The sequence below is a fragment of the Hyperoodon ampullatus genome, assembly GCF_949752795.1.
Source record: "Hyperoodon ampullatus genome assembly, chromosome: 2".
Classification (NCBI taxonomy): domain Eukaryota; kingdom Metazoa; phylum Chordata; class Mammalia; order Artiodactyla; family Ziphiidae; genus Hyperoodon; species Hyperoodon ampullatus.
In genome coordinates this window covers 171,193,250-171,220,055 of record NC_136915.1, presented here as the reverse complement: position 1 = coordinate 171,220,055, position 26,806 = coordinate 171,193,250, and the positions used below count along the sequence as shown (strand labels likewise).

General features: G+C 37.6%; 1 protein-coding gene across 1 annotated transcript in view; it reads right to left on the bottom strand.

Annotated features, from left to right (window-relative positions):
• Window positions 1-26,806, bottom strand: part of NME7 (NME/NM23 family member 7) — a gene marked incomplete at both ends in the record, with an annotated part of 241,950 nt that overhangs the window by 118,017 nt on the left and 97,127 nt on the right. Inside the window, one exon of the mRNA XM_079723871.1 lies at window positions 22,481-22,582. Coding sequence (XP_079579997.1) covers window positions 22,481-22,582 — 102 coding nt within the window. The remainder of the gene's footprint in view (window positions 1-22,480; window positions 22,583-26,806) is intronic.

The window sequence follows — 26,806 nt, the reverse complement described above, 5'->3', positions numbered from 1 at the left end:
GTTCACTGCAACAGGTGATTCACATTCTCCAAGCCCACTTTGTATAATATGTGGCAACTGGCTATCCAACAAAACCATGAAACCTTCAAAACTGCTTTGCCACATAGAGACCAAGCACCCTGCATTAAAAGACAAGCCTTTGCGGTTTTTCAAAACAAAAATACGTGAACACAAAGAAAAGAAGCAATTATTGAAGGCCACCACTTCATCAAATGTGTCTGCACTGAGAGCATCATTCTTAGTGGCTAACCACATTGCTAAAGCTAAGAAGCCCTTTACTATGGGTGAAGAGTTGATCCTGCCTGCTGCTAAGGACATTTGTCATGAACTTTCAGGAGGCTGCAATTCAAAGGTGGCACATGTTCCTCTTTCAGCTAGCACCACAACTAGAAGAACTGATGAAATAGCAGAGGGTATTGAGGCACAATTGTTAGAGAGGATTAATGAGTTGCCGTGGGATGCAATCCAGGTTGACAAATCTACTGATGTTCACAACAAGGCAACAATGATTGTTTTTGTGTGATGTATTTTTCAGGAGGATGTGCATGAGGATATGTTATATACACTTTTGTTGCCAACCAACACCACAGCTGCAGAACTATTCAAGTCTTTGAATGATTACATATGAGGAAAACTGAATTGGTCATTTTGTGCCAGTATATGCATGGATGGAGCAGCTGCCGTGACTGGAGGGCTTTCTGGTTTCACTACTCGGGTCAAAGAGGTCGCTTCTGAATGTGAATCTATGCACTGTGTCATCCATAGAGAAATGTCATCCATAGAGAAATGCAAACTGAAAATGTCACCTGAACTTAACAACGTTTTGCAGGATGTGATTAAAATTATCAACCACATTAAAGTACATCCGTTTAACTCACATCTGTTCACGCAGCTCTGTGAGGAGATGGACATAGGGCACACACGTCTTCTCTTATACACAGAAGTGAGATGGCTTTCTAAACGTAGATCACTGGCCAGAGTTTTTGAATTACAAGAGCCACTCCAGAGATTTCTTTTAGAAAAACAGTCACCACTGGCAGCACATTTCAGTGACACAGACTGGGTCAAAAAATTTGCTTACTTGGGTGATATATTCAACCTGCTCAACGAATTCAATCTGTCACTTCAGGGGAGAATGACAACTGTGTTCAAGTTGGCAGATAAAGTGGCTGCATTCAAAGCCAAACTGGAATTATGGGGGTGACTAGTGAACACTGGGATTTTTGACATGTTTCAAACATTAGCAGAGATTTTGAAAGAGACTGAGCCAGGGCCTTCTTTCTCCCACCTGGTGCATGATCACCTATCTCAGCTTTCCAAAATGTTTGAGCATTACTTCCCAACTACAAAAGACCCCCAAACTGGGAAGGAATGGATCTGCGACCCATTTGTGAATAAGCCAGGTGAATTAACTTTGTCTGTGCTAGAAGAGGATCAACTGCTTGAGATCACAAATGACGGTGGCCTTAAAAGTATGTTTGAGGGCTTCCCTGGTGGCGCAGTGGTAGCGAGTCTGCCTGCCGATGCAGGGGACACGGGTTCGTGCGCCGGTCCGGGAAGATCCCACATGCCGCGGAGCTGCTGGGCCCGTGAGCCATGGCCGCTGAGCCTGCACGTCCGGAGCCTGTGCTCCGCAACGGGAGAGACCACAACAGTGAGAGGCCCGCGTACCGCAAAAAAAAAAAAAAAAGAAAAAAAAAAAAAAAAAGTATGTTTGAGACAACTTCAAATCTCCATACGTTCTGGATTAAAGTCGAGGGAGGATATCCTGAGACTGCACAAAAGCACTGAAAACCCTGCTTCCATTTCCAACACCCTATCTTTGTGAAGCAGGGTCTTCTGCAGTGACAGCCACCAAAATGAGATTACGGAGTAGACTGGACATAAACAACACACTTCAGGTGTCACTGCCTCCCATCACCCCCAGATGGGACCATCTAGTTGCAGGAAAACAAGCTCAGGGCTTCCATTGATTCTGCATTATGGTGAGTTGTATAATTATTTCATTATATATTACAATGTAATAATAATAGAAATAAAGTGCACAATAAATGTAATGTGCTTGAATCATCCCAAAACCAGCCACCCCCCGACCCAGTCCCTGGAAAAACTGTCTTCCACAAAACTGGTCCCTGGTGCCAAAAAATTTGGGGACCGCTGCTTTAGAACACCCTCACTTAAAAAATAGATAGTTAAAGAGTCTAGCTAAGGGGACCAAGTCTCAGCCTGTGATTTCTCCCAAGTGGAGAAAGTGAAAGTCTGTGAGTGAGCACCTGGCTTCCACAGCACTGCAGGAGGATGCCAAAGAAGCCCATTTCTCTCTCACTACATTCAAAGTACTGAATTGTGAGCTGCATGACTAGAGAGTGGGAACAGCTGGGAAAGAAGCAGATAAGAGCACTAAAAGGACACGGATCCTAAAAACTATCACAGGCTCCATCAAGAAGCCTGTCCATGAGCTGCTGGGGATGCCTCACCAGAGGATCACCTCAACTAGCCCAGGGGCACCACCAGTACTCACACATGCCTCACCCACATACACACCATGTGCCTCACCCCATGTGCTCCTTGTGTGCATTCCCAACGGCAGCAGTGAGAGAAAGTTTCGGCAAATGGCTAGTGAGCCTGTGCAGAAAGCCAACAACAATTTGTGAGCCAGGGAGAGACCACAAACTTGAGCTTTAGCGTCATCTTTGAAAAAGCAAAAGGAAAGCTGTCGGCATCCAGCCTGGTGCATTTCAGGATCAAGAGAAGGCATACAAATTTAAGAATTCTGCCAGAAGAGGGAGCAAGACGTGTGAAGCTGGTATATCCATACAAGTTCTAAGAAACCCCGGAATCCCTAGCAGGGCTGATGGAAGATATTTCTCTCCAAAAGGTAGTTAATAAAGAAGAAAAGAGGTGAGTTCTACTTCAAATGTGAAGACAGCAACACAAAACTTCAAGATATATGAAAAAAAAATCAATGAAACATGACACAACCAAAGGATCACAATAATCTTCTAGTAACTGATCCCAAGACATGAAGATCTGTTACTTGCCTGATAAAATCTTCAGAATACCTGTTTTAAGGAAGCTCAATGAGCTACAATAAAGCACAGAAAGGCAAGACTTCCCTGGTGGTGCAGTGGTTAAGAATCTGCCTGCCAATGCAGGGGACACGGGTTCGAGCCCTGGTCTGGGAAGATCCCACATACCATGGAGCAACTAAGCCCGTGCACCACAACTACTGAGCCTGCACTCTAGAGCCTGTGAGCCACAACTACTGAGCCTGCATGCCGCAGCTACTGAAGCGTTCATGCCTAGAGCCCATGCTCCGCCACAAGAGAAGCCACTGCAATGAGAAGCCCATGCACCACAATGAAGAATAGCCCCCCTTGCCACAACTAGAGGAAGCCCAGGCACAGCAACGAAGACCCAACACAGCCTAAAATAAATAAATAAATTTAAAATATGTACAGCTTTAAAAAAAAAACACAGAAAGGCAATTCAACAAAATCAGGAAAACAATACACACACAAAATGAGAAGTTTAACAAAGAGACAGAAATCATTAAAAAAAAAAAAAGAACCAAACAGAAATTCTGAAGCTGAAGAATACAATGAATGAAAAGAAAAATGCACTAGAGAGCATCATTCTCAGAATGAATCAAGCAGAAGAAAGAATCTTTGAGTTAGAAGAGAGAAACCAGGAAATCATCCAGTCAGAGGACAAAAAAGAATGAAAAGAGTGAAGAAAGTCTACATGATCTATATTATCAGAAGCAATAACTCACAAATTATTGGAATCTCAGAAAAAGAGAGGAACGTGATGATAGAAAGCTTAAGTAAAGAAGGGATGGCTGGGAATTTCCCAAATCTAGAGAGGCTTGGATATCCAAGTTCATGAAGCTCATAGATCACCGAACAAACAAAATCTAAACAGATCCTGTCCAAGAGATATTACAATAAAACTCAGAAATCAAAGACAAAGAGAGAAACTTAAGAGCAGCAAGAGTAAAAAAAGGTTGTAACTTACAAGGGGACCCCCATAAAGCTATTAATGAATTTCTCAGCAGAAAACTTATAGGCCAGGAAAGAGTGAGGTGATTCAAAGTGCTGAAAGAAAGAAAAAAAAAAAAAAAAAAACACCTGCCAATCATAAATACAGTATCTGGCAAAGTTGTCCTTCAGAAATAAAGGAGAGCTAAAAACTTTTCCAGACAAACAAGAGCTGAGGGAGTTCATCACCCCTAGACCTGCCTTACAATGCTGAAAGGAGTTCTTCAGGCTGAAATGAAAGAATGCTAAGTAGTAATATGAAAATATACAATACATGGGGTAAAGGTAAGTATGTAGTCAGATTCTGAATGCTCTAAAATTGTAACATGGTGGTGTATTAACCACTTAACTGTAGTAGAAAGGTTAATAAACAAGAATATTAAAAATAACTAACCTAAGACATCAAAAACAAAAAAGGGGAGAGTCAAAGTGTAGAGTTTTTGTATGCAATCAGAGTTAAGTTGTTATTAGTGTAAAATAGACTGTCATATATTTAAGTGTTTATGTAATACTCATGGTAACCAAAAAGCAAAAGCCTACAGTCCACTCACAAAAAACAAAGAGAAGGGAATCAAAGCACACCACTATGGAAAAATCATCAACACACACATAAAGACAGCAAGAGAGGGAGAAAGGAACACAGGAACTACAAAACAGTCAGAAAACAATAAGATGCCATTAGTAAGTCCTTAGCTATTAATAATTACTCTATATGTAAATGAATTGAATACTCAAAACAAAAGGCACAGAGAGGCTGGATGGATTAAAAAAAAAAGATCGAACTATATTCTGCCTACAAGAGACTCACTTTAACTTTAAGGACATACATAGGCTCAGAGTGAAGGGATGAAAATAATATTTCATGCAATTAGAAGTGAAAGAGAAGAGCTAGTAATATTTATTCAGAAAAAAATAGATTTTACACCAAAAACTGTAACAAAAAAAATCATTATATAATGATAAAGGGGTTAACTTATCAAGGGGATATAATAATCACAAATATATATACACCTAACATCAAAACACCTAAATATATTAAGCACATACCAACAGATCTGAAGGGTGAAACAGACAACAATATAATAATAGTAGGGGATATCAATACTCCACTTTCAACAATGAACAGATCATTCAGAGAGTAAGTCAATAATAAAACACTGGAGTTGAACTATACTTTAGACCAAATGAACCTAAGAGACATATACAGAACATTCCCTCCAACAGAAGCAGAATACACATTCTTTTTTTTTTTTTTTTTTTTTTTTTTTTTTTTTTTTTTTTATTTTTTGCGGTACGCGGGCCTCTCACTGTTGTGGCCACTCCCGTTGCAGAGCACAGGCTCCGGACGCGCAGGCTCAGCGGCCATGGCTCACGGGCCCAGCCGCTCCGCGGCATGTGGGATCTTCCCAGACCGGGGCACGAACCCGTATCCCCTGCATCGGCAGGCGGACTCTCAACCACTGCGCCACCAGGGAAGCCCAGAATACACATTCTTTTCAACACACAGGGGAACTTCTCCAGGATAGATCATATAATAGGTAACAAAAGAGGCCTTAGAAAATTTAAGAAAGTTGAAATCATACCAAATATCTTTTCTGACCACAATGGTATGAAACTAGAAATCAGTAACAGGAGGAAAACTGGAAAATCCATGAATACTTAGAAATTAAACACTCCTGAACAACCAATGGGTCAAAGAAGAAATCAAAAAAAAATCAAAAGATATCTTGAAACAAATGAATATGGAAACACGTATATTAAAATTTATGGGGGAAGTCTGGAAAGTGTTTGGGACTTGCCTTAGGTGATATCTATTTCCCTGACCCACTCCCTTCACCTCCAGTCATGGGTAGGTTCATGTCCTTTATGGTTCTTTATTAACCTCTACCCCCTAGTGCCTACACTCAGCACTTTGCATCCTACTCATGTAACTGACTATCTCTCCCTTTAGACACCAGGCAAAGTTTTCTTGTACTAGCTCTCCAGCTCAGGGTCTGGTATAACTTCTAAGTTCAATAAATGTTTGTTGAATAACTGCCAAAAAAAAAAAAAAAAAAAAAAGCTTATGGGATGCAGCAAAAATAGATCTAAAAGGGAAACTCATAGTGATAAGTGCCTACATTAAGAGACAAGAAATACCTCAAAATGAACAACTTAACTTATCATCTCAAGGAACTCAAGGAACTAGAAATTAACTAAATCCAAAGTCAGCAGAAGCAAGAAAATAACAAAGGTCAGAGCAGAAATAAATAGAGACCACAAAAACAATAAAAAGATAAATGAAACCAAAAGCAGCTGGTTTTTTGAAATGATAAACAAAACTGACAAACCTTTAGCTAGACTACTTAAAAAAAAAAAGTGAGAAGACTCAAAATCAGAAATGAAAGAGGAGACATTACAACTAATACCAAAGAAATAAAGGATCATAAGAGACTATTGTAAAATCATACACAACAAACTGGACAACCTAGAAGTACTGGATAAATTCCTAGAAATATGAAAGCTATGAAGAATGAATTATGAAGAAATAGAAAATGTGAATAGACCAATAATGAGGAGGTTGAATCAGCAACCAAAACTCTCCCAATGAAGAAAATCCTAGGACCAGATGGTTTCCCTGGTGAAATCTACCAAATATTTAAAGAAGCATTAACATCAATCCTTCTCAAATTCTTCCAAAAAATTGAAGAGGAATAGGAATGAATACTTCCAAACTCATTCTATGAGGCCAGCATCACCCTGATACAAAAACCAGACAGCAACACCATGATTAAAAAAAAATTACAGGCCAATATCACTGATTAACATAGATGCAAAAATCCTCAACAAAATGTTAGCAAACCAAATTCAACAATATATTCAAAAGGATCATACACCATGATCAAACGAGATTTATCCCAAGGATGCAAGTATGGCTCAATATCTGCAAATCAATGTGATACAACACATAAACTAAAGAATAAAAATCATATAAACATCTCAATAGATTCAGAAAAAGTTTCTGACAAAATTCAACATCTATTTATCATAAAAACTCTCAACAAAGTGGGTGTAGAGAATACACACCTCAACATAATAAATGTCATATATGATGAACCTACAACCAATATCATACTCAATGGTGAAAATCTGAAAGCATTTCCTCTATGATTGGGAACAAGATATGAGGCCTACTCTCACCATTTTTTACGCAACATAGTACTGGAAATCCTAGCCACAGCAATCAGGCAAGAAAAAGAAATAAAAGGAATCCAAATTAGAAAGGAAGAATTAAAACTGTCACTATTTGAAGATGACATGATACTATACATAGAAAATCCTGAACACCACTGAAAAACTAGTAAAATGAATTTAGTAAAGTTTCAGGATAAAAAAAAAATCAATATATAGAAATCTGTTGCATTTTTATACACCAATAGTGAACTATCAGAAAGAGAAAATAAGAAAATAATCCCATTTACAATCACATCAAAAGTCATACAATACCTAGGAATAAAACTAACCAAGGAGGGAAAAGATTCATACTCAAAAAACTATAAGACATTGATTTAAAAAAACCTGAAAATGACAAAAAAAAAAATGGAAAGATATAACATGCTCATGGATTGAAGAATATTGTTTAAATGTCCGTATTACCCAAAGCAATCTACAGATTCAATGTAATCCCTATCAAAATTTCGATAGCACTTTTCGCAGAAATAGAACAAACAATCATAAAATTTTATGGAACCACAGAAGACCCCGGGTAGTCAAAGTAATCTTAAGAACAACAAAGCTGGTGGCATCACACGTCCTGATTTCAAACTACAGTACAAAACTATAGTAATCAAAATAGTATGGTATTGGCATAAAAACAGACATACAGATCAATGGAACAGAATAGAGAACATAGAAATAAACCCATGCATATACGGTCAGTTAATTTACAACAAAGGAGCCAAGAATACACAACACGAAAAAGATAGTATTTCTGCAATAAATAATATTGGGAAAACTGGACAGCCACATGCAAAGAATGAAACTGGACACTATCCTATACCATACACAAAAATTTAATGCAACGTGAATTAAAGACTTAATCCATAAAACTCCTAGAAGAAGACACAGGCAGTAAGCTCCTTGCTATCGATCTTGGCAATGATTTTTTGGATCTGACAGCTAAAGCAAAGGCAACAAAAGATAAACTAGTGGGACTACATTAAACTAAAAAGCTTTTGCACAGCAGGACTTCCCTGTCATCCAATGGTTAAGACACTGTGCTTCCACTGCAGGGTTCAATCCCTGGTCTGGGTACTAAGATCCTGCATGCCATGCATGCCATGTGGCCAAAAAAAAAAAAAAAAAAAAAAATCTTTTGCACAGCAAACGAAACCATTAACAAAATGAAAAGGCAGCCTACTGAGCAGGTGATGTTTGCAAATGATACATCCAATAAGGGGGTAATATCCAAAATACAAAAAGAACTCACACAGCTCAACACCCAAAAAACAACTGAAATAAAAGAAAACAAACAACTGAAATAAAATACAAAATGCAAAATTAATACACAGAAATCTGCATTCCTATACACTAACAATGGAAGATCAGAAAGAGAGATTAAGGAAACAATCCCATTTACCACTACATCAAAAAGAATAAAATATCTAGGAATAAACCTACCTAAGGAGGCAGAACACCTGTACTCAGAAAACTGTAAGATACTGATGAAAGAAACAAAAGATGACACAAACAGATGGAGAGATATACCATGTTCTTGAACTGGAAGAATTAATATTGCGAAAATGACTATGCTACCCAAAGCAATCTACAAATTAAATGCAATCCCTATCAAATTATCAAATGGCATTTTTCACAGAATTAGAACAAAAAACTGTACAATTTGTATGGAAACACAAAAGACCACGAATAGCCAAAGCAATCTTGAGAAAGAAAAATGGAGCTGGTGGGGGACTCCCAGAAATACAGATCGATGGAACAGGACAGAAAGCCCAGAGATAAACCCACGCATATATGGACACCTAAATTACAACAAAGGAGGCAAGAACATACAATGGAGAAAAGATAGCCACTTCAGTAAGTGGTGCTGGGAAAACTAGACAGCTACATGTAAAAGAATGATATTAGAACACACCCTAACACCATACACAAAAATAAATTCAAAATGGATTAAAGACCTAAATGTAAGGCTGGATACTATAAAACTTTTAGAGGAAAACATATGGAAAATACTCTTTGACGTAAATCACAGCAAGATCTTTTGCAATCCACCTCCTAGAGTATGAAAATAAAAACAAAAATAAACAAATGGGGCCTAATGAAACTTAAAAGCTTTTGCACAGCAAAGGAAACCATAAACAGGATGAAAAGACAACCCTCAGAATGGGAGAAAATATTTGAAAACAAAGCAACCAACAAGGGATTAATCTCCAAAATATACAAGCAGCTCATGCAGCTCAATATGAAAAAAACTCCAGCAACCCAATCAAAAAATGGGAAGATAGGGCTTCCCTGGTGGCACAGTGGTTGAGAGTCCACCTGCCAATGCAGGGGACACGGGTTCGTGTCCTGGTCCAGGAAGATCCCACATGCCGCGAAGCAGCTGGGCCCATGAGCCATGGCCACTGGGCCTGCAACTCCGGAGCCTGTGCTTCGCAATGGGAGAGGCCACAGCAGTGAGAGGCCCGCATACCGCAAAAAAAAAAAGGGGGACGGAGATATAAACAGACATTTCTCTAAAGAAGACATACAGATGGTTAAAAAGCACTTGAAAAGATGCTCAACATCACTAATTATTAGAGAAATGCAAATCAAAACTCCAGTGAGGTATCACCTCACACCAGTCAGAATGGCCATCATCAAAAAATCTACAAACAATAAATGCTGGAGAGGGTGTGGAGAAAAGGGAACCCTCCTACACTGTTGGTGGGAATGCAAACTGGTACAGCCACTATGGAGAACAGTATGGAGGTTCCTTAGAAAACTGAAAATAGAGCTACCATATGACCCAGCAATCTCACTCCTGGGCATATATCCAGAGAAAACCATAGTCGAAAAGATACATGCACCCCAATGTTCACTGCAGCACTATTCACAACAGCCAGGACATGGAAGCAACCTAAATGTTCATCAACAGAGGAATGGATAAAGAAGATGTGGTACATATATACAATGGAATATTACTCAGCCATAAAAAAAGAACAGAATAATGCCATTTGCAGCAACATGGATGGACATTCATACTGAGAGAGATTCTCATACTGAGTGAAGTAAGTCAGAAAGAGAAAGACAAATACCATATGATATCTCTTATATGTGGAATCTATAAAAAGGCTACAAATGAACTTATCTACAAAACCAAAACAGAGTTACAGATGTAGAAAATAAACTTATCGTTACCAGGGGGTAATGGGGGGAGGGATAAATTGGAAGATCAGGATTGACAGATACACACGACTATATATAACATAGATAACTACAGTAAGTCCCCTACATACAAACGAGTTCAGTTCCAAGAGCGCATTCGTAAGTCCAATTTGTTCGTGAGTCCAACAAAGTTAGCCTAGGTACCCAACTAATACAGTTGGCTATACAGTACTGTACTGTAATAGGTTTAAAATACTTTTCACACAATAATACATCAAAAACAAACACACACAAAAAATAAACAAAACATTTTTAATCTTACAGTACAGTACCTTGAATACAGTAGTACAGTACAACAGCTGGCATACAGGGGCTGGCATTACTGACTGGAGGAGGGAGAGGAGGTGGGAGATGGTAGAGCTGAAGGATTGTCAGCAATAAGAGATGGCAGACAAGCTGCAATTTCAGTCATGTCTGATGTTGATGGTTCAGGTTCTGGTTCCTTGCTGGATTCAATTCTATCTACCCTCTTGAAAAAAAAAATCCAGTTTTTTTCATGTCTGGGTAGTAGCTAATTTTTTCTCATCATAGATGACATGGCAGCACTGGATTGCATTCTGAATGGCTGCTGTAACCTTTGTGTACCATTCTACATTCGGGTCCTGTGCCTCCTCAAATAAAGAAAATCCCCTTGCCATGTCCTGCATCATGAATCTCTTCAGTTCTTCAGTTACTTCTTACTTCTATCTCTCTTTGTCCTTTCTCTGGGCCTCTAATTCCATCACTATCGCTTGGCACTTCTTAGCAGTACCAGCTACATCACCGCTGCTTTACACTTGCTTCTGAACATCCTGGGCTTGAAATAAAGATACTGTACTACTGTACACTGTACAGTAAAGTACACAAAAGCACAACCATTTGTAGAGGATGCACGCATGTGACAACGTACGCCAGATACGCAAACTAACTTACATGATTGGACATGCGAACGCAGTTCGAATCTCTGAAAGTTCCCAACTTGAAGGTTTGTATGTAGGGGACTTGCTGTAATAAGGACCTACTGTATAGTACAGGGAACTCTAATTCAGTACTTTGTAATGGGCTATATGGGAAAAGAATCTAAAAAAAAGTGGACATATGTATTTGTATAATAGATTCACTTTGCTGTACAACTAAAACTAACACATTGTAAGTCAATTATACTCCAATAAAAAGTAAAAAAAAAAAATGGCAGAGAACCTGAATACATGCTTTTCCATAGAAGACATACAGATGGACAACAGATACATGAAAAGATGCTCAACAACTGCATAAAGGAATATTACTCAATCATAAAAAGAAGAAATCTTGCCATTTATAACAACATGGATAAATCTACTGTGTATTACACCAGTGAAATAAGTCAGACAGAGAAAGAGAAATACCACATGATCTCACTCATATGTGGACTCTTAACAAACACATGGAACAAACAAAACAAAACAGAAACACTAACAGATACACAGAGCAAACTGGTGGTTGCCAGAAGGGGTGGGGGTTGGGTGAAATAGGTGAAGAGGATTAAGAGGTACAAACCTCCATTTATATAATAAATAAATCATGATGATGTATAAGGAATATATATATAAGCATAAGGAATATGGTCAAAAATATAATTATTTTGCATGGGGACAGATGGCTACTAGATTTATCATGATGATAATTTCGCAATGTATGCAAATGTCAAATCACTACATAGTACTCTGAAACATAATGGGTAAGTCAACTATATTTCAGTATTTTAAAAAAAGCATTGAATATGGCTGTGGAAGAAAACTGAGAAGATAATTGACGGGAGCTGAGCTCTGAGGCCAGGTCTTGGGTGAATCTTCCACATGGATGTTATGGTAAGAAATGGAATGAAGAGAAGGACTATGATCATGGTTTCCAAGACTTCACTTCAGTGACCAGAAAGTCAATAGATGACAGAAGCAACAACTTCCAAGCATTTCTCTTCCAAGTTTCAACAACTTCCTGCACATTCATGAAGAAAGAACTGCCCTTCAAAATATCATGATACTTCTACTTTGATCCTGAAATCAATGAAGGCCACTAGATAGCAGGTGAAATATCCCTCTGGAAAATCAAATGAATGAAAAACTTCATTAAATTTGAAGAGCCACTTTTACTTTTTGTGTATGAAAATGACTCAATTCAATCTGGCAATGGGGTAAAGGTTTCAAAGTATGAAAGCAGATGAGGGTAGATATTCACTTGACAAAATAATTCAGATTCCCTTAAATAACATCCTTTGCATAAAATATTTTACTAACACATTTTTCACGTGTTCACATTTTTCATAAAATACGGCATACCTATGTTAGGTTATTTTGGCTTCTCATACTCACCAGTCAAAGAACAAATATATTCTGCATGATTTTTCCAGACAATTTACCACTTCTTTGGTGACTCTTTCAGGTTCCTAATGGCTCAGCAAGAAAACTGCCAAGCTACTCAACAGTGAAATTCTTCAGCAGGTGCAACTAAAATCTCTTCCAGAGGCAAATCTGGAACAGATTATCTGCCTAAGTGAATGTATTTTCTGCAGGTGATTGTGTGGTGAGTGAATACTTCTGTAATTGTAAAGGAATCTGTTGTGACAATTTTACCATTCTATATAGTAGCGTCCAACATTTTTCAAGCACCCTTATGAGTAGAATATGTACATACATCAAAATATGTATCTATTTTAATAGATTATTTAAATGTACTCTTATTAGTCCACACATTAAATACATCAAACTTTATTTTTTCTTATTTTTCATATGGTAAATAAATATAAATGGAAAGTCTAATAATCCCCCCCACATACACACACACACAATGTACTGTCTTGTGCACCTCCCCCTCTTTGGAGACCACTTCTGGACAGACTGGAAGAAATTCCATTCATACATATGACTGTTTCCTTCCAGCTATGAGACCACAGAGAGGCAGAATCTCTGCGAATAGCAGATATCAATGATGAAAGTGATGTCAATATACAACATATACAGTTGACCCTTGGACAACAAGGGTTTGAACTGCTCAGGTCCATTAATATGCAGATTTTTTCCAAATACTACACTACTACACAACTTGTGGTTGGTTGAATCTGTGGCTTCAGAACATGGATATGGAGGAACCACAGATATGGGAGGATAACTATAAGTTACACGTGGATTTTTGACTGCTCAGAGGCTTGGTGCCCTCCACTCATTGTTCAAGGGTCAACCGTATGGTTACAAAGTGATCTAATGATCACTGTTAGGCCGAATCTTCTTTTGAATCAACTTAAGAAGTAGTTCTACATCTTAGAAAAGTATAAAGAAAAAAAGGACCCACTTTGTAGATAAAATACATTCAAACAATAAATTAGTACCAGTTGTTAAGTAGGTGTAAAAATATAGCCAGTGTATTCATTAATTCTTCAAATATTAATTGCATGGCCATTATGTACCTGGCTTTCTTCCAAGTGCTAATTATATTGACGTGTGTTGTAACCGAGGCTCTCACTTTATATGTGGGAATTACTAAGCAGTGAAGAAATTAATTTCTAAATTATTTTAATATAACACATGAACAGATTGGCACACCTGGCAGTTAAAAGTGAGATTGCTACTTAATTATCAATTCTGCCCCCTAGAGCTAAACCATTAAGTTCCTCAAAGATAAGGACTGTATTTGTTTATTAATATAAACCTGGTAGCACCTAGCATAGTGGCTGGCATGTAGTAAACATTCAATATCTATTTACTGGAAAGGTGGGAGAAAAGGGAGAAAGAGAGAGGAGGAAGGATAAAATGAACTAAAGTCTGAGACCAAACTGTAAGAGCCATTTTATTGTCCCTAAAGCTTGACTGTAACTACTAATGGTATTTCTTCTGACTTGAAAATACCCATCAAAAGAATGTGGTTGTGAACAGGGAACTAAACTCAATATTTTGTAATAACCTATAAGGGAAAAGAATCTGAAAAAGAAGAGATATTTATATATGTGTATAACTGAATCACTCTGCTGTACACCTAAAACTAAGACAACATTGTAAATCAACTATACTTCAATAAAATTAAGAAAAAATAAAAACACCCCAAATTAAACTAAGTTTAAAAAAATCATATGGTCCCACTTGAAATCCTGTACCTATACTTAGAAACAGTACATAATTCAGGACCCTGAGACTAAAGAGGAGAAATTAGTCTTGAATCAGCCCCAACTGCTCATTTAAAAGTTCATTTACTGGGCTTCCCTGGTGGCGCAGTGGTTGAGAGTCCGCCTGCCGATGCAGGAGACACGGGTTCGTGCCCCGGTCCGGGAGGATCCCACATGCTGCGGAGCGGCTGGGCCCGTGAGCCATGGCTGCTGGGCCTGCGCGTCCGGAGCCTGTGCTCCGCAGCGGAAAAGGCCACAACAGTGAGAGGCCCGCGTACCGCAAAAAAAAAAAAAAAAAAAAAAAGTTCATTTACTTTCAGGTTTTATGATAAAATAAAATGTATTTTCTTATTATAAACATAATATAAATACTTTGAAGAAAATTTGTAAAATATAGGAAAGTAGAATTGAACATTATTATAATCCTACCATCCAGACAGCCACTGTTAACATTTTATATGTTAAATTAGTACGAAATTTAAAAATCCCTGTGATACAGCTTTGTACTGATATAATGCAATAAGGGGCTCATAAATAACTAGAATGAAAAAAATATAGTGGAGTAATTCCAACTATGCTTAATGACACAAGACTTAGGACCCTGAAAGAGATTATGAGTTCCTTAAGGAAAGATACCTTGTTCTAGTCATCTTTGTTATAGCCCAGCCATGGGATCAAGCAGTGAGCCTTGTACATATTATACTATTCATTCCATAAATGTTCACTGAATAAATATCTAGAAAGAAAGGGAATCAGCAAATTTTTTACTGTCAGGACTCTTCCTTCTATGATTAATCACCTGCTCACTTTCCAACTCTTCCCCCAATGACCTTATTTCTATCATTCATTGCCCTGTACTTTAGCTACAGTAATAACAGTTTGCTGCAGCCCAAAAGTGATGCTGTTTTATGCATTCATAACTTTACTCCTATCATTCCCCACCTTCTTCACTTAGCTAACATGTACTCATTCCTCATAATTTAGCTCAGATGTCATGTTCTTCAAGAAGACTCTCCTGACCCCATCATCCATCCCCAGACTAAGCTAAATGCTATGATTCTGGGCTCCCATAGTACCCAATACAAACATCCAACAATGCAGTTGCCACAAAACATGGAAACTAACCACTTATATATTTGTGTCCACTCATAGAACGTAAGCTCTTTAAAGCTTCTTTCTTTTTAGTCACAAATATGAGCACAGGTTCAATGAATATTTATTGAATGAATGAAAGAATGAACAAACTCATCTCATTCTTTTTTTGTCTTAGTTTCTCTCTAATTTAAACTCTGTTTGGTCAGCTGGTCACCCATAATTTTAATTATCTTAAAAAACAAATGAACAAAACCCCCTCTTGGTCATAAAACACAAATCAAAAATTAAAAACGGCAAACACTGAGTTCTGCTTATTCATCCAGCCAAAAAGTATTCCTTCTTAATGTCTTACAATTACTATTTAATAAACAATTAATATCACCACCACTTTCTCCTAATGTCCTCTAAAGCAGAATCACATTTTAATAATCACTCTTTCACAATCACACATATTACTTACTTCTATTCTTTTTTCTCCCTGAAAAGATATAAAGTAGGTCCTGCCAACTCTTTCTCTACTAATGTCATCAGGTCTGCTCCTTCCCTTTTCTATAGCCCCTGCCTTTAATCTCTTCCAATTTAGTTTGCTCTAGTTTCATCAAAGGAATAATTTAGTATATCCAAAGTTAAACTACATACAAGGAATTCCTATTTTCTACTATACAGTATTCTAATTATACAGAATCCACAATTTTTAGACTGGCTTTTAAAGCTATGCATCCCATACTCATCTCTACCAGTATTCCCTACTTTGTTTCCTCTCAGAAAACATATTTCCTTGTGTTTCTAGGTATGCATTTCCCATTGAAGCCAAGCAAATATTCTTGCTGTATACCATAGTAAATCTTCAAACTTTTTCACTGTTACCTTTGTACATAGAGTTTTACAGCTTTCCCTATTCTCTTCATGCCTTGATTCATCTTTAAAATCCCTGTTTACATTTCTCTTCCTCTTACAAAGATTCTTTAATTACCTTCAGGACATACTAATTTCTCCCTTAATAAACAACCCTTCACCATTTGTATTTTACCTGAACTAACAATATTTTAGACCTTACTAGTATGTTGCTCTGTAAGTGTTTGGAAAGATCTTTATGTATGCGCTTTTTTTTTTTGTACATTTATTTTACTTATTTACTTTTGGCTGCATTGGGTCTTCGTTGCTGTGCGCAGCCTTTCTCTAGTTGTGGCGAGCAGGGGCTACTCTTCGTTGTGGTGTGCGGGCTTCTCATTGCGGTGGCTTCTCTTGCAGAGCACAGGCTCTAGGCACGCATGCTTCAGTAGTTTTGGCACACGGGCTCAGTAGTTGTGGCACATGGGCTCTAGAGCGCAGGCTCAGTAGTTGGGGCATGCGGGCTTAGCTGCTTCACAGCATGTGGGATCTTCCTGGGCCAGGGCTCAAACCCGTGTCCCCTGCATTGGCAGGCAGATTCTTAAACACTGCACCACCAGGGAAGTCCTGTATGCGCTTTTTGATCATTGAGAACAGGTGTATTGGTTTTTTTCCTACAGGGCTTAATCTAGCAGCACTCTCATACAAGCTGGCTTCTTAATAGGTGCTGCTAATTTTTTTTTTTTTTTTTTTTTTTTTTTTTTTTTTTTTTATTCCTAGATATTTTATTCTTTTTGTTGCAATGGTAAATGGGAGTGTTTCCTTGATTTCACTTTCAGATTTTTCATCATTAGTATATAGGAATGCCAGAGATTTCTGTGCATTAATTTTGTATCCTGCAACTTTACCAAATTCATTGATTAGCTCTAGTAGTTTTCTGGTAGCATCTTTAGGATTCTCTATGTATAGTATCATGTCATCTGCAAACAGTGACAGCTTTACTTCTTCTTTTCCAATTTGGATTCCTTTTATTTCCTTTTCTTCTCTGATTGCTGTGGCTAAAACTTCCAAAACTATGTTGAATAAGAGTGGTGAGAGTGGGCAACCTTGTCTTGTTCCTGATCTTAGTGGAAATGGTTTCAGTTTTTCACCATTGAGGACGATGCTGGCTGTGGGTTTGTCATATATGGCCTTTATTATGTTGAGGAAAGTTCCCTCTATGCCTACTTTCTGCAGGGTTTTTATCATGAATGGGTGTTGAATTTTGTCGAAAGCTTTCTCTGCATCTATTGAGATGATCATATGGTTTTTCTCCTTCAATTTGTTAATATGGTGTATCACGTTGATTGATTTGCGTATATTGAAGAATCCTTGCATTCCTGGGATAAACCCCACTTGATCATGGTGTATGATCCTTTTAATGTGCTGTTGGATTCTGTTTGCTAGTATTTTGTTGAGGATTTTTGCATCTATGTTCATCAGTGATATTGGCCTGTAGTTTTCTTTCTTTGTGACATCCTTGTCTGGTTTTGGTATCAAGGTGATGGTGGCCTCGTAGAATGAGTTTGGGAGTGTTCCTCCCTCTGCTATATTTTGGAAGAGTTTGAGAAGGATAGGTGTTAGCTCTTCTCTAAATGCTTGATAGAATTCGCCTGTGAAGCCATCTGGTCCTGGGCTTTTGTTTGTTGGAAGATTTTTTATCACAGTTTCAATTTCAGTGCTTGTGATTGGTCTGTTCATATGTTCTATTTCTTCCTGATTCAGTCTTGGCAGGTTGTGCATTTCTAAGAATTTGTCCATTTCTTCCAGGTTGTCCATTTTATTGGCATAGAGTTGCTTATAGTAATCTCTCACGATCTTTTGTATTTCTGCAGTGTCAGTTGTTACTTCTCCTTTTTCATTTCTAATTCTATTGATTTGAGTCTTCTCCCTTTTTTTCTTGATGAGTCTGGCTAATGGTTTATCAATTTTGTTTATCTTCTCAAAGAACCAGCTTTTAGTTTTATTGATCTTTGCTATTGTTTCCTTCATTTCTTTTTCATTTATTTCTGATCTGATTTTTATGATTTCTTTCCTTCTGCTAACTTTGGGATGTTTTTGTTCTTCTTTCTCTAATTGCTTTAGGTGCAAGGTTAGGTTGTTTAGTCGAGATATTTCCTGTTTCTTAAGGTGGGATTGTATTGCTATAAACTTCCCTCTTAGAACTGCTTTTGCTGCATCCCATAGGTTTTGGGTCGTCGTGTCTCCATTGTCATTTGTTTCTAGGTATTTTTTTATTTCCTCTTTGATTTCTTCAGTGATCACTTCGTTATTAAGTAATGTATTGTTTAGCCTCCATGTGTTTGTATTTTTTATAGCTCTTTTCCTGTAATTGATATCTAGTCTCATAGCATTGTGGTCAGAAAAGATACTTGATACAATTTCAATTTTCTTAAATTTACCAAGGCTTGATTTGTGACCCAAGATATGATCTATCCTGGAGAATGTTCCATGAGCACTTGAGAAAAATGTGTATTCTGTTGTTTTTGGATGGAATGTCCTATAAATATCAATTAAGTCCATCTTGTTTAATGTATCATTTAAAGCTTGTGTTTCCTTATTTATTTTCATTTTGGATGATCTGTCCATTGGTGAAAGTGGGGTGTTAAAGTCCCCTACTATGATTGTGTTACTGTCGATTTCTCCTTTTATGGCTGTTAGTGTTTGCCTTATGTATTGAGGTGCTCCTATGTTGGGTGCATAAATATTTACAATTGTTATATCTTCTTCTTGGATCGATCCCTTGATCATTATGTAGTGTCCTTCTTTGTCTCTTCTAGTAGTCTTTATTTTAAAGTCTATTTTGTCTGATATGAGAATTGCTACTCCAGCTTTCTTTTGGTTTCCATTTGCATGGAATATCTTTTTCCATCCCCTTACTTTCAGTCTGTATGTGTCTCTAGGTCTGAAGTGGGTCTCTTGTAGACAGCATATATATGGGTCTTGTTTTTGTATCCATTCAGCCAATCTGTGTCTTTTGGTGGGAGCGTTTAGTCCATTTACATTTAAGGTAATTATCGATATGTATGTTCCTATTCCCATTTTCTTAATTGTTTTGGGTTCGTTATTGTAGGTCTTTTCCTTCTGTTGTGTTTCTTGCCTAGAGAAGTTCCTTTAGCATTTGTTGTAAAGCTGGTTTGGTGGTGCTGAACTCTCTCAGCTTTTGCTTGTCTGTAAACGTTTTAATTTCTCCATCAAATCTGAATGAGATCCTTGCTGGGTAGAGTAATCTTGGTTGCAGGTTTCTCTCCTTCATCACTTTAATTATGTCCTGCCACTCCCTTCTGGCTTGTAGAGTTTCTGCTGAGAGATCAGCTGTTATCCTGATGGGGATTCCCTTGTGTGTTATTTGTTGTTTTTGCCTTGCTGCTTTTAATATGATTTCTTTGTGTTTAATTTTTGACAGTTTGATTAATATGTGTCTTGGCGTATTTCTCCTTGGATTTATTCTGTATGGGACTCTCTGTGCTTCTTGGACTTGATTAACTATTTCCTTTCCCATATTAGGGAAGTTTTCAACTATAATCTCTTCAAATATTTTCTCAGTCCCTTTCTTTTTCTCTTCTTCTTCTGGAACCCCTATAATTCGAATGTTGGTGCGTTTAATGTTGTCCCAGAGGTCTCTGAGACTGTCCTCTGTTCTTTTCATTCTTTTCTCTTTATTTTGCTCTGCATTAGTTATTTCCACTATTTTATCTTCCACCTCACTTATCCGTTCTTCTGCCTCAGTTATTCTGCTATTGATCCCATCTAGAGTATTTTTCATTTCATTTATTGTGTTTTTAATCGATGCTTGATTCATCTTTAGTTCTACTAGGTCCTTGTTAACTGTTTCTTGCATTTTGTCTATTCTATTTCCAAGATTTTGGATCATCTTTACTATCATTATTCTGAATTCTTTTTCAGATAGACTGCCTATTACTTCTTCATTTGTTAGGTCTGGTGGGTTTTTATCTTGCTCCTTCTCCTGCTGTGTGTTTTTCTGTCTTCTCATTTTGCTTATGTTACTGTGTTTGGGGTCTCCTTTTTGCCGGCTGCAGGTTCGTAGTTCCCGTTGTTTTTGGTGTCTGTCCCCAGTGGCTAAGGTTGGTTTAGTGGGTTGTGTAGGTTTCCTGGTCGAGGGGACTAGTGCCTGTGTTCTGGTGGATGAGGCTGGATCTTGTCTTTCTGGTGGGCAGGTCCACGTCTGGTGGTGTGTTTTGGGGTGTCTGCAGAGTTTTTATGATTTTAGGCCATCTCTCTGCTAATGGGTGGCGTTGTGTTCCTGTCTTGCTAGTTGTTTGGCATAGGGTGTCCAGCACTGTAGCTTGCTGGTCGTTGAGTGAAGCTGGGTGCTGGTGTTGAGATGGAGATCTCTGGAAGATTTTCGCCGTTTGATATTATGTGGAGCTGGGAGGTCTCTTGTGGACCAGTGTCCTGAAGTTGGCTCTCCCACCTCAGAGGCACAGTACTGACTCCTGGCTCCTCAATTTGGGATGATTTGTTGTCTATTCATGTATTCCACAGATGCAGGGTACATCAAGTTGATTGTGGAGCTTTAATCCGCTGCTTCTGAGGCTGCTGGGAGAGGTTTCCCTTTCTCTTCTTTGTTCTCACAGCTCCCGGGTCTCAGCTTTGGATTTGGCCCCGCCTCTGCGTGTAGGTCGCCGGAGGGCGTCTGTTCTTCGCTCAGACAGGAAAGGGTTAAAGGAGCAGCCTCTTCGGGAACTCTGGCTCACTCAGGCCGGGCGGGAGGGAGGGGCACGGAGTGCGGGGCGAGCCTGCAGCGGCAGAGGTCGGCGTGACGTTGCACCAGCCCGAGGCTCGCCGTGCGTTCTCCCAGGGAAGCCGCCCCTGGATCCCGGGACCCCGGCAGTGGCGGGCTGCTCAGGCTCCCGGAAGGGCGGTGTGGACAGTGACCTGCGCTCGCACACGGGCTTCTTGGCGGCGGCAGCAGCAGCCCCAGCGTCCCACGCCCGTCACTGGGCTCCGCGCTTTCAGTCGCGACTCGCGCCCGTCTGTGGAGCCCCTTTAAGCAGCGCTCTTAATCCCCTCTCCTCGCGCAGCAGGAAACCAAGAGGGAAGAACAAGTCTCTTGCCTCTTCGGCAGCTCCAGAGTTTTCCCGGACTCCCTCCCGGCTAGCTGTGGCACATTAGCCCCCTTCAGGCTGAGTTCTCGCCGCCAGCCCCAGTCCTCTCCCTGCGCTCTCGGTGCTGCTAATTTTTTATCTTACAATTTAAGGGAACTCAATAAATTGTCTGAATTAAATTAAATTGAATTGGCTGTTCTTCATCAATAAACTTTACAAGTGATAGAGAAATAAAGGGTAAATTTAAATTATAGTTAGTGTTTAAATTTGGTAATACTTCCTATAATCCTACCCAGCTTATAACATTTGCATGGAGCTTTTGCATATGTATTCAAATGTTACTTCTGCTTTTCAGTCCCATCCCTGTCTCCATTCCCCTTACCACCAAATGTCCACGTGAAGAAAACCTGAAGCAAACTGAAAGGCATCCTAGAGAATATCACTTTTCACATAAGTCCCACTGCTCATATTTATTTACATATCTGGTATGAAGCCACCATATCAATATTCTTCACATTGAGAGCTTTATTTATGGCCTCCCTATGTCAAAGGATAATTAATACTTTAGACAATTTCTATCACAGAGCTTAACAAATTTACTTACCTACACAATTTAGCGACAAGAAACAATAAAAGAAAATGCCACAGTGTTTCTGCCTATTCTATATTGTCACTAGGGTAATAAAAATTCACTTTTGTGGGAATATTGTATAAGAAATAAAGGATGTAAAATGCAATTTTGAATAAATATTTGTATCTATTACATTAATTTTGTATTATTTCTTTTAAAGAACTAAAACCATCAAAAACCTGTTAACATATTTAGTTAATGGATAAAACAAACCTACTTTACATTTTAAACAATAACTTACAGGATCAGCAGGTCCACAGAATTCTCGAAATGTCACTGTAGGATTAGTCTGTTGAATCTCCATTGCTACACAAGGGCCAGAATACATTTCTGTCACCATTTCCTATAATATGTAATATAAAATAATATTAAACAAGTAGTATTTAATAATCGTTTACTCCTCCTCTTTTAATTGTACCACTATTCTACTGAACTCAAAATGTTAAGAGTTATGTTTGACATCTTCCCTACCTGTACCCTCTATGCCAAGCAGTTCCCACATTTTGTCCATTTTTCCTGCAAAAATAAATTTTAGATATGTCCCCTTTTCTCCATTCCTACCACTATCACTTTAGTTTAATGCTTTACCACTTGACATGTTCACTACTTGAAATTAGCTTCTAGTACATCTTCCTTTTAAAAGGCTCTCTCCCCTTGAACACAGTACTGTCAAACGAACACTTCTAAAGATATAAATTCCAAAGTGTTTATCACAAAGAAACTTATAAAAATCATAATGAGTTCCAGCAATAAGGAATAACAGGCACCAGATTTATTCTCTCACATTAAACATCTAGAAACTAAATATATATATATATAAAACAACAGTTTTCAGACACTGGATGACAGACAGCACAGTACTATGATCCTCTAGAGGAGGAAAACAAAAGCTATATAACAGCCCCATCTTACTGCCTGAAGGCTTCCAGACAGTGGGATAGGTAGAGGAAACACAAAAGGGCCCAACATTCTCACTGAGTAGAAGAGACAAAGACTGGAGTTTAGGGAGACCAATGAGGCTAGAATTTGTAGGACAGAATACTACAGGAGGTGGGAGAGCTACAGGAGAGTAAGCTACAGGGATTTGCAGAGAAGTTCACTTGAGTCTTTGACTAAGAGTCTGTGTATGTATAAAGGATACTACGCAAGGCTGAAAAAAAGAACTACCAGAAAGCAGTAAATGAAACAATTCACAAAGATAGCACAAGGCTGAGAAGAGTTTGTGCTTCTACCAGCCAGAGTGGAAAGTCCTCATATGATACACAGGGCATCAGGTAGAGTCCTCAGAATGGTACTGAATCGTAGTAATTGGCCTAAACTTGCTTTAGATATGGAATGCTCTATACCTATCCTATAAAAGCTTAAAAGCAAGTCTCAGAAGGGTCCAATTGATCCCAAGTAACTTGAGGAGTGCCAGAACAAAGTCAAACATTCTTCAAAGGGATACAAAAATACCATGTAACACTGTAAGTTTCACAACATCAGCATATAGTAAAAACTACCAGGCATGCAAAGAAGTAGGAAAATATGAACCATCATCAGAAGGAGATAAATAGACACAGACCCAGCAATGACAGAAATGATGGATGTAATTACACAAGAATGTTAAAACAGTCACTATAAATAGGTTCTATATGCTCAAAATATAGAAGGAAACGTGGACATAATGCACAGAAAACAGAAGATATTAAAAAGATCCTAATAGAACTTCTAGAGATGAAAATTACATCTGAACTTAAAAATACACTTTATGGGATAAACAAGATAAGATTTTGTGGAAGATCAATGAATTTGAAGGCATGCAATAGAAACTATTAAAAAGCAAGCATGGAGGGAAAGAAAAATAAAGAAAAATTTAAAAACTAAAAAAAAAAGACTTATGGGACAATGACAAGCTGCATAATTGGAGCCCCAAAAGAAGAAAGGGTGATGAACAGAAATATATTTCAAGAATTAATTGCTAAAAAAAAGTTCAAATTTGATGAAACCCACAAACCCACATATCCAACAAAATCAAAGGAGAATAAATGGAAAGAAAAATAAAGTAGGGCACATCATAATCAAATTGGCTATAAAACAACAAAAACAACAACAAACAAAACAACCCAGTGATAAACAGTAAAAACAAAAACAAAAACCTTAGAAACATCCAAAAAAAGAAAAATAACAGTAGAACAAAGATAAGGATAAAAACAAAAACAACAACCTATCTAGAATTCTATAACCGGTTGAGAAAACATTTGGAAAATATTTTCCAAAATGAATGAAAAATAAAGACTTTTTCAGAGTATAGGTCTTTAACCTCCTTGGTTAAGTTTATTCCTAGGTATTTTATTCTTTTTGATGCAACTTTAAATGGTGATTGTTTTCTTGCCTTCTCTTTCTGATAGTTCATTATTAGTGTATAGAAAAGCAACACATTTCTATATATTAATCTTATACCCTGCAACTTTACTGAATTCACTTATTAATTCTAATAGTTTTTTTTGGTGGAGACTTTAGAAATTTCTCTATATAGTACCATATCATCTGCAAACCATGACAGATTTTATTTCTTCCCTTCCATTTTGGATGCCTTGTATTTCCTTTTCTTGTCTGATTACTGTGACTAGGACTTCTAATACTATGTTAAATAAAAGTTGGGAGAGTGGGCATCCTTGTCTTGGAAGTGAAAGACCTATACTATGAAAACCATAAAACACTGATGAAGGAAATTAAAGACAATACAAAGAAATGGAAAGACTGCAGAAATTAATATTATTAAAATGGCTATATTACCCAAAGCAATCTATAGATTTAATGCAATCCCTTTCAAAATAGCCATAAAATTTTGCACAGAATTCAAACCAATAATCCTAAAGTTTATATGGAACCACAAAGGACCCTGAATTGCCAAAGCAATCTTCAGGAAAAAAAGAACAAAGCTGGAGGTATCATGCTCCCTAACTTCAGACTATACAACAAAGCTGTGGTAGTCAAAATAACATGGTACTGACACAAAAACAGACACATAGATCAAGGGAACAGAATAGAGAGCCCAGAATAAACCCACACACTATGGTCACTCCACAACAAAGGAGGCAAGAATATACAATGGAGAAAAGACAGTCCCTTTAACAAGCGGTGCTGGGAAAACTGTACAGTTACATGTAAAAGAGTGAAATTAGAACATTTCCTCATACCATATACAAAAATATACTCAAAATGGATTAAAGGCCTAAATGCAAGACCTGAAACCAAAAATTTCTAGAAGAAAACATAGGCAGAACACTTTAACATAAATTGTAGCAATATTTTTTTTGGATATGTCTCCTATGACAAAAGAAATAAAAGCAAAAATAAATATATTGGACCTGTTAAACTTAAAAGCTTTTATACAGCAAAGGAAACCATTGACAAAATGAAAACACAACCTACTGAATGGGAGAAAATATTTGCAAATGCTATGACCAATAAGGGGATAATATCAAAAAATAAATTAAAAGCTCATATAATTCAATATCAAAAAAAACCAACTCGATTAAAGAACTGAATAGACATTTTTCCAAAGAAGACCTACAGATGGCCAACAGGCACATGAAAAGATGTTCAACACTGCTAATCATCAGAGAAATGCAAATCAAAACCACAATGAGATATCACCTCACAACTGCTAAAATAGCTATTATCAAAAAGTCTACAAACAACAAACACTGGTAAGGATGTGAAGAAAAGGGAACCCAAGTACACTCTCAGTGGGAATGTAAATTAGTGCAGCCACTATGGAAAACAGTATGGAAGTTCCTCAAAAAACTAAGAATAGAACTACCATATGATCCAGCAATTTCACTGCTGGCTATAGATCTGAAGAAATGGAAACACGAATTCAAAAAGATACATGCATTCCAATAGCAGCATTATTTACAAGAGCCAAGACATGGAAGCAATCTAAGTATCCAACAGCAGATGAATGGATAAGATGTGGTATATATATATACAATGGAATATTACCCAGTCATAAAAAAGAATGAAATTCTGCCATTGGCAACAATGTGCATGGACCTAGAGGCTTAGTGAAGTAAGTCACAGAAAGGCAAATACTCTATATGTTATCATTTATATGCAGAATCTTAAAAATAAAACAAACACATGTATATAACAAAAGAGAAACAGACTCACAGATGTAGAGAACAAACTAATGGTTACCAGTAGGGAGAGGGAAAGGAGTAAGGGCAAGATAGGGGTATGGGATTAAGAGATACAAACTGGCATGCATAAAATAAGCAACAAGGATATATTGTCAGGGAAATATAGCCATTATTTTTAATAACTTTAAATGGAATATAATCTATAAAAATATTGAATCACTGTGTTGTACACCTGAAACTAATATAATATTGTAAATCATTGATCTTTCAATTAAAAAAAGACTTTTTCAGACAAACAAAATCTGAGAGAATTCACCACCACCAGCCATATACCATAGAAAATGTTAAAGGAAGTACTTCAGACAGAAGAAAAATAATGCCAGACAAAAATATGGATCTATACGAAACAATGGTAAACATGTGGGTAAATATAAAACATA